This window comes from Lampetra planeri, chromosome 39, assembly GCF_965212315.1.
Source record: "Lampetra planeri chromosome 39, kcLamPlan1.2.h2, whole genome shotgun sequence".
Lineage (NCBI taxonomy): Eukaryota > Metazoa > Chordata > Hyperoartia > Petromyzontiformes > Petromyzontidae > Lampetra > Lampetra planeri.
This window is the reverse complement of record NC_136145.1, coordinates 10,399,422-10,406,818: the sequence shown is the minus strand read 5'-3', so window position 1 is coordinate 10,406,818 and position 7,397 is coordinate 10,399,422. Positions and strand designations below refer to the sequence as shown.

Here is a 7,397-nt window from a genome sequence, read left to right as displayed (position 1 = left end):
CCGCAGCCCCCACCCCACTCGGGATGAGCGAGGGGGGGGCAATTACCACCAATTAGAGCGGCGCGGGCTCACGCGACAGAGCCGCCGCCACGTTACTTTGATTGACGTGCCGAGGGGCGGGACACAGTGCCGGGGCTCAAACGCCGCTCGCCGATTGGCTGGTGCCTGCCGTGACATCACGTCCCCACGTGCACCGCTCAGCGCTGGAGAGCGGTGGGAGTTGTAGTTGGGGGGGTGTGGGGGTCTGTGGTTAGGGGTGTGGTTAGGGGGGGTAGTTTGTGGTTGGGGTGGTGGTTGGGGGTGTGGTTGGGGTGGTGATTGGTGGTGTGGTTGGGGTGGTGATCGTGGCTGGGGTTGTTGGTGGTTGCGGTGGTGATTGGGGGGGTGTGTGATCGAGGGGGTGTGGTTGGTACATAATTGAATTGTTTGATCGGGGTTGTGGTTGTGATTGGGGGTGTGTGTGATCGGGGGTTGGGGTGTGAAGTGGAATTCGTTGACGTGTGCTTGGGGTACAGTACGTAGCATGATACGTGCAGTGGCAGTGCGTCGTTCGGGTGTGTGATAAGAGGTACTGTACACAGTATATAGTGGGGGAGCGGTGGTGCAATGGTTAGCGCACTGCGCTACGAACCAAGCGACACGACTTCGATTCCCGCTGATGGCCACCACCAGTGGCGATTATCCGAACCCACTGACGGGTCTCAAATGAGTAAACACGTGGCGCCGTGTGTAAACATCGCCACTCAGGGAGACAAAGGCGGCCGGGCGTGGTGCTGGCCACGCAGCCCCTCGTGCGCAGCACCCGCCGTCATAGGCGCAACTTGCTTGCCGAAACAGTCTTGCCAAGAAGATACGGGGGGGGGGGTCTTTGTGTGTGTGACCCGTGGTGGGTATTTGAGGGGGGTGTCGTTTGGGCGGGGGGGGCGGAGGACCCCCCCCCCAGCCATCCCCACCCCGTATGCATCTCCCATTGGCCCGGGACTTGAATCCTCCTCGTCTTGCCCACACTGCGCAGCGCGCGCTGCGTGCGAGGAGGCGTCTTGGACACACGGAGAGCAGCAGCAGCACGCTGCCCGTGCGTGCTGCCAGTGTGTGTGTGCTGCCAGTGTGTTTGTGTGTGTTGGTGTGTGTGTGTTTGTGCGTGCTGCCAGTGTGTGAGTGTGTGTGTGCTGCCAGTGTGTTTGTGTGTTGGTGTGTGTGTGCTGCCAGTGTGTGTGTGTGCTGCCAGTGTGTGTGTGTGTGCTTCGAGTGTGTGTGTGTGCTGCCAGTGTGTGTGTTGGTGTGTTTGCTGCGGGTGAGTGTGTGAGTGTGTGTTTGTGCGTGCTGACAGTGTGTGAGTGTGTGTCTGCTGCCAGTGTGTGTGTTGGTGTGTGTGTGTGCTGTGTGTTGGTGTGTGTGCTTAGTGTGTGTGTGTGAGTGTCTGTGTGTGAGTGTCTGTGTGAGAGTGTGTTTGTGTGTGTGAGTGTTGTGAGTGTGTGTGTTGGTGTGTGTGCTGCGAGTGTGTGTGTTGGTGTGTGTGCTGAGTGTGTGTTTGTGTGTGCCGACCTTACCAGGTGCTCGCTAACAGCGCTTGCCCCCACCCAGTCCTGCTGTGGGCTACACGGAGGGGGGCGGGGGGGGCGTCTGCGTTGTCGGCACGGAGAGCGGCAGAGGAGCCGATCGAGAGCCCGCGGCGCGTTCCCCACACACCCAACCTCCTCCTTCATCATCATCATCAACATCATCTCTGTCCAGTCAACCTCCTCCTCCATCATCACCATCATCTCTTTCCAGTCGACCTCGTCTCGTCGACTCGTCATCTCCGGGGCCACGGCGCCCCACCGACTCCTCGTGCGCGCGCGCCAGTGACGGGCGGAGGGTGACACGCGGAGGAGGGTGACACCGGGAGGAGGGCGACACGGAGAGGAGGGCGACACGCGGAGGAGGGTGACACGCGGAGGAGGGTGACTGACAGCGGTGGCTGGCTGCTTCACAGGCACGGATGGTGATGGCTGCTGCTGCTGCCGCCGTCGTCGTCACCGCTGGCGCCGCCGTGCGAAGTCGCTGACGACGCCGCGGAGTTTGTTTGTTGGTCTCCGTCTGGAGTTTCTGTCTCCTGCTGAACAACGCGGAGCTGTGTGGGCGGCGCGAGTGCGCGGCGGCGGTGGTGGAGTTGGTGGTGGTGGAGAAGGCGGTGGACAAGGTGTTGGAGGTGGAGGAGTTGGAGGAGTTGGAGGTGGACAAGGAGTTGGAGGTGGTGGAGAAGGCGGTGGACAAGGAGGTGGAGGTGGTGGAGGAGTCGGAGGATGTTCTCGCAGGGTCGACACCCCGTGAGTATCGCACCGGCACGCCGGGGTTCACCTAAGCTGGGGTCCACCTAAGCTGGGGTCCAGATCACTGATTAATTCATTCACTCATTTATGTATTCAGTCATTCACGTACTCAGTCACGTACTAATTCACTCACTCATTTACGTAGCCATGTACTCTTCGTATGCACTCATTTATTAACTCATTCAGTCCTTCACATACTCAGTTACGTAACTACTCGTTCACTCATTCATCCGCGCAAGGGTCGCCGCCCCCTTCCCGCGGAGCGAACCCGGGGGACGTGCTCCTCGGTCCACAGCTCGGCCAGGCATCAAACGTCACTCCGCCGTCTGCTGTGGGAATGGAGTTCCAAGCAATCACGATTCCCAGATCTGGGTACAAATCAAGTCGTGTCACCCAACGCAAACGGATGCCAATTCACGGACTTTGCTGGTGGCACCCGGGCATGTGGCGACCCTACTCCACCTCCATACCTTAATGAGCACGGTGGACTCAGCGGCCCTGTAAACGTTGGAACAACGTTGGTGCAACATTGTTCCAACGGTTCCAAGCACGTGCCAACGTTGACCTCACGTCGCCATGTCCGCCAGTTGTGGAGCCAATCAGAAAGTTACGAATTCAAATCCCGGTTGAGAGGATTAACTCGGCCCCATCATCGCTTCGAGGTCGTTACAATGAGTGCCACTATTGCATTCCTGTCAACCCCTTATCAGTGCCCTACCTGATTACAGACCAATTCAGACCTTATTGGTCACCCCGTGCCCTTATAAATCTCAGCATTCATCCTACAAAGTCCCATCACAAGGGAGACACACACCCAAATAGACAATTAATATTTTGTTGCCCGTATAGATGAAACGGCTGTACGCCGTATGGACCTGAAAACTCTATTTCCCTGTACCAGAATCCGGGGTAAACCGCGTGGGTTGAGAGGTTTGATATTGCAGCGACGTGATCCACGGTTGTCTCATGGGGAGACTCGTTCCCGCCATAGTGACGTGGATTTCCCACCACTGGCTCAGAGTTGTTAACAGGCGAGCACCGATGTCTCAATGGCAGTACTCATTTGAGGAGGAAGTCGCCGCTGACTGAATGGCTTCATGAGCACGGCCTGAATTACAACTGCAAATGTGCACGGCGATCAATTTACAGATACCCCACCGATGTCCAACGACCTCAGCAGGTGATTGAACGCTGTGAAAGTGGTGGCTCCAATTTCTCACAGAGGACGTGGTGTGCACGTGTGTTGAGATTGGCAGAGGCTCCGAGTAAACACGCTGCTTTTTCTCGACGGTCATTTATCAAAAGAGAAAACGTTGCACCCCGTTGTACCACACCGCGGGATTGTGTGCAGAGCCGAGGATGTCATTTAGTGAGGAAGAACAATGAACGGGAAGGGGAAGGGAGTAGAGGAGGAATGGGAAACGAGAGGAAAAGGATGTTAAAGGAATTGAAAAACGGGACCAACGAGCCAGGAGAGACGAGGATCGGAAGGAAGAGGCTGCATCCGCACCTCCGATTAGCACGGTGCGAAAAAAAGTTCAACATCAGGGCCTCGATGCGTCATGGAGCGTCGTCTGTTTTCACAGCGGGCGGCGGGGAGAGGGCAGGGATTGAGACTGGGAGTGGCCACACGAGGAGTCGCGGTGGTTTACGGGAGGCCTGCAGCTGTTGTGGATACTGTGCTACAGTGTGTGAGTGTAGTGGGGTGTCTGTAAGTGGATCGCCTGTACGTACTGTCACATCACTTGTCAACAAGTGTGAGTGACTGCTTGGGCAGTAGTACTCTCTATGGTGACACAATATTTGGTCCTTACCCTCTCCGGCATTGAAAGGGTAAAGCCAATAATTTTTCATATGTTTGGGCAGTATTTATTTATGTTGCTTTGTGATGGGATACTATGAAGTTGACTAATGTTTGAGGTAGTTTAACAAAGGTGGTGGGGTGTTTTAAAATGTATTTATTATCACATTCCCATCAGCCTCTTGCAAAAAAACGCGTATTCTCAGTGGGCACTCAATCGGTCGGTGAACGAAGATCATGACATCCTGCCAGAGCTTTCGCTCAGAAGCGAGGAAGCCACGGCGTTCGAGTTTCGCTCCGCGTGCCTTGGGGAAAGCGAGCGACAAAGCGAGCCTGGTATGCAGAGGAGGTCGTGGCTTCGATCCCGACCCTGACGCCTGCTGTACATTAGGAGTCTGCGTGTTTTTATCTCTCCTCGTGGTTGCGTGGATTTTTCTCCGGGTCCTCCGGGTGTTCCCAACACATTTAGAATTAACATCACGCGTTTAGAGTCTTTGGCTGCTACTTTACAGTTACACATGATAAGCAACTTCGTTAACATTTGTGATAGCCAGGTCGCTTCTGAAAAAGAGCTACATAGCTCAGTGAGCCTCAGCTGGTAAAATAGAAAAAATAGATTCGTTTATTTCAGTTTGTACCGCACTACTACTAACATCAGTGCAGTTTCGGTGCTCATTAATTTCACGATCGACATGAACGGATGCTCCGTCATCCGGCGTCTCCGTTGCAAAGTCGAAACGTTATTTTCCAGGCTCACGTGAGCTTCGATGCGTCGGCGTTCACAGCATCTTGGCCACAGTGGTGGTGTAAATTCCACGTTCATATGCCGGGGGGGGGGGAGGCGATCGCGTCCGTCGGACAAACCGCTGTTGCAATAGAGGGTAAGGGCTCATCTTCTTAGGTTTTTTCGGTAAAGTCACGTAGAAAGTAAAATAAAAACAAAAATCACGACGTTTCGGAGGCAACACAAGTCTCCGTCATTGTGTTGCCTCCGAAACGTCGTGATTTTTGTTTTTATTTTATTTTACTTTCTACGTGACTTTACCGAAAAAACCTAAGAAGATGATTCCTTGCAGTCACGAAAGCTTCAAATCTAAAGGGTAAGGGCTCTCACCCTCTGCGGGTTGAAGGACAGCCGCGTGATCAATGGATCGCGCTTGGTTGTGTGAATGGTGATGATGGGGGGGAGCGGCGGCGCTCGGCTGAATTTTCCAGCGCTGGGGGCCGCGTTCGCCCGCAGTGCCGAATGAGCTCCATCTAATTTGCATGCGGAGAGGCGGCTGGGAAACTTCTCGGGAAGGGTAAGAGGGTAAGAAACTTGGGTGGAGCCGTGATTGGAACGCAACTCGAAAGGGTTGGAGTTGTAAATGGGGGGAGACGGAGGTATTTGCGATAGGTAGGACACGTGGTGTGGAGGGTGATTGGTGGAACACGTGGTGTGGAGGGTGAGTGGTGGGACGCGTGGTGTGGAGGGTGAGTGGTGTGATACGTGGTGTGGAGGGTGGTTGGTGGGACACGTGGTGTGGAGGGTGATTGGTGGGACGCGTGGTGTGGAGGGTGAGTGGTGTGACACGTGACGTGGAGAGTGATTGGTGGGACACGTAGTGTGGAGGGTGATTGGTGGGACACGTGGTGTGGAGGGTGATTGGTGGGACACGTGGTGTGGAGGGTAATTGGTGGGACACGTGGCGTGGAGGGTGATTGGTGGGACACGTGGCGTGGAGGGTGATTGGTGGGACGCGTGGTGTGGAGGGTGATTGGTGGGACACGTGGCGTGGAGGGTGATTGGTGGGACACGTGGCGTGGAGGGTGATTGGTGGGACACGTGGCGTGGAGGGTAATTGGTGGGACACGTGGCGTGGAGGGTGATTGGTGGGACGCGTGGTGTGGAGGGTGATTGGTGGGACGCGTGGTGTGGAGGGTGATTGGTGGGACGCGTGGTGTGCATGGTGAAGACAGAGGGCAGGTTTTGTCGATACGGGCATCGGAGTGGCACCCAGAGGTTGGTGACCATGGGAGAAGACCGCAGAATCAGAAGTTTACTTCCCGAGTGAAGCCCGTTGAGCTATAGAACGCTTCTTCAAGGGTGAATTGGACATCAGCAGCAGAGTGTCACCCAAAGCCAGGCAGACGGTGGTGATGATGAAACTGCGAAGAGCCGTCCTCCTGAGGTCAGAGTGCCAACTTTGCAACATCAACGAAAGGATCTAGCAGCAAGAAGGAAGCAATGGCCAAGCTGTGTGACGGCATCGCCGGCAAGGCTCCGCGACGACCTCTTGACGTCTCGTTCACCGAGGCCGGAGAGCAACGCGGCACGACTCGCGAACCCCTCCGGGAGCTCCCAAAGGCTGCTCGCCACTTTTCCATTCGCCAACGTCCGCTGTGAATGCGACCACCGACTTGTTTCATGTTTGTTTACCTTCCGCTCTCTCCGGCGTTTATTTTACTGCTGTCTCTTCGTAGACTTCACCCCCTAAACGGCCCCACGTGCTGAGTAAAGATTGACGGATGTCGTTGGACCCAGACTGAAGAAGACCGATCGTTAGGAAATCGATGTCGGTTTCCTGAAAGAAAGTCGAGAGGGCGAAGGCTTGTTTACGTCTGGCGCGCTCAGCCCTCGCTTCTTTCCGGTTCGATGTTTTGCTCACTCAGGGACTTGAGAAGTGCAAATCTCGCCAGATATCACACTCTCACACTCACACACACTCACTCACACACACTCGCACACACTAACTCACACACACACTCACACACACTCACTCACACCCTCTCACACTCACACCCTCACTCACACTCACTCACACACACTCGCACACACTAACTCAAACACACACTCACACACTCACACACACACTCTCACACTCACACACTCTCACACTTACACCCTCACACACTCTCACACTCACTCACACACACTCGCACACACACACTCACTCACACTCACTCACACACACTCACACACACTCTCACACACTCACACTCACTCACTCACACACACTCGCACACACTAACTCAAACACACACTCACACACTCACACACACACTCACACCCTCACACACTCTCACACTCTCACCCTCACACACTCTCACACTCACTCACTCACACACACTCGCACACACCAACTCACACACACTCACACTCACTCACACACACTAACACACACTCACACACTCACACACACTCGCACACACACTCACACACACACTCACTCACACACACCCTCTCACACACACCCTCTCACACACACACCCTCACACTCACTCACACTCGCACACACACACAC

The 7,397-nt window shown here is 55.1% G+C and overlaps 1 protein-coding gene across 4 annotated transcripts in view; it reads left to right on the top strand.

Moving 5' to 3' along the window:
• Positions 1-1,018: 1,018 nt before the first annotated feature.
• LOC144731621 (transducin-like enhancer protein 4) overlaps positions 1,019-7,397 on the top strand; it is a 44,692-nt gene continuing 38,313 nt past the window's right edge. For 3 of the 4 annotated variants that reach the window (XM_078612812.1, XM_078612811.1, XM_078612810.1), the window contains exons 1-2: positions 1,019-1,075; positions 1,554-2,309. In XM_078612812.1, the coding sequence (XP_078468938.1) occupies positions 2,286-2,309 (24 nt within the window). In that variant the 5' untranslated portion in view covers positions 1,019-1,075; positions 1,554-2,285. Of the gene's footprint in view, positions 1,076-1,553; positions 2,310-6,078; positions 6,744-7,397 lie in introns of those variants that run through there. The other variant, XM_078612813.1, reaches the window with a different exon arrangement.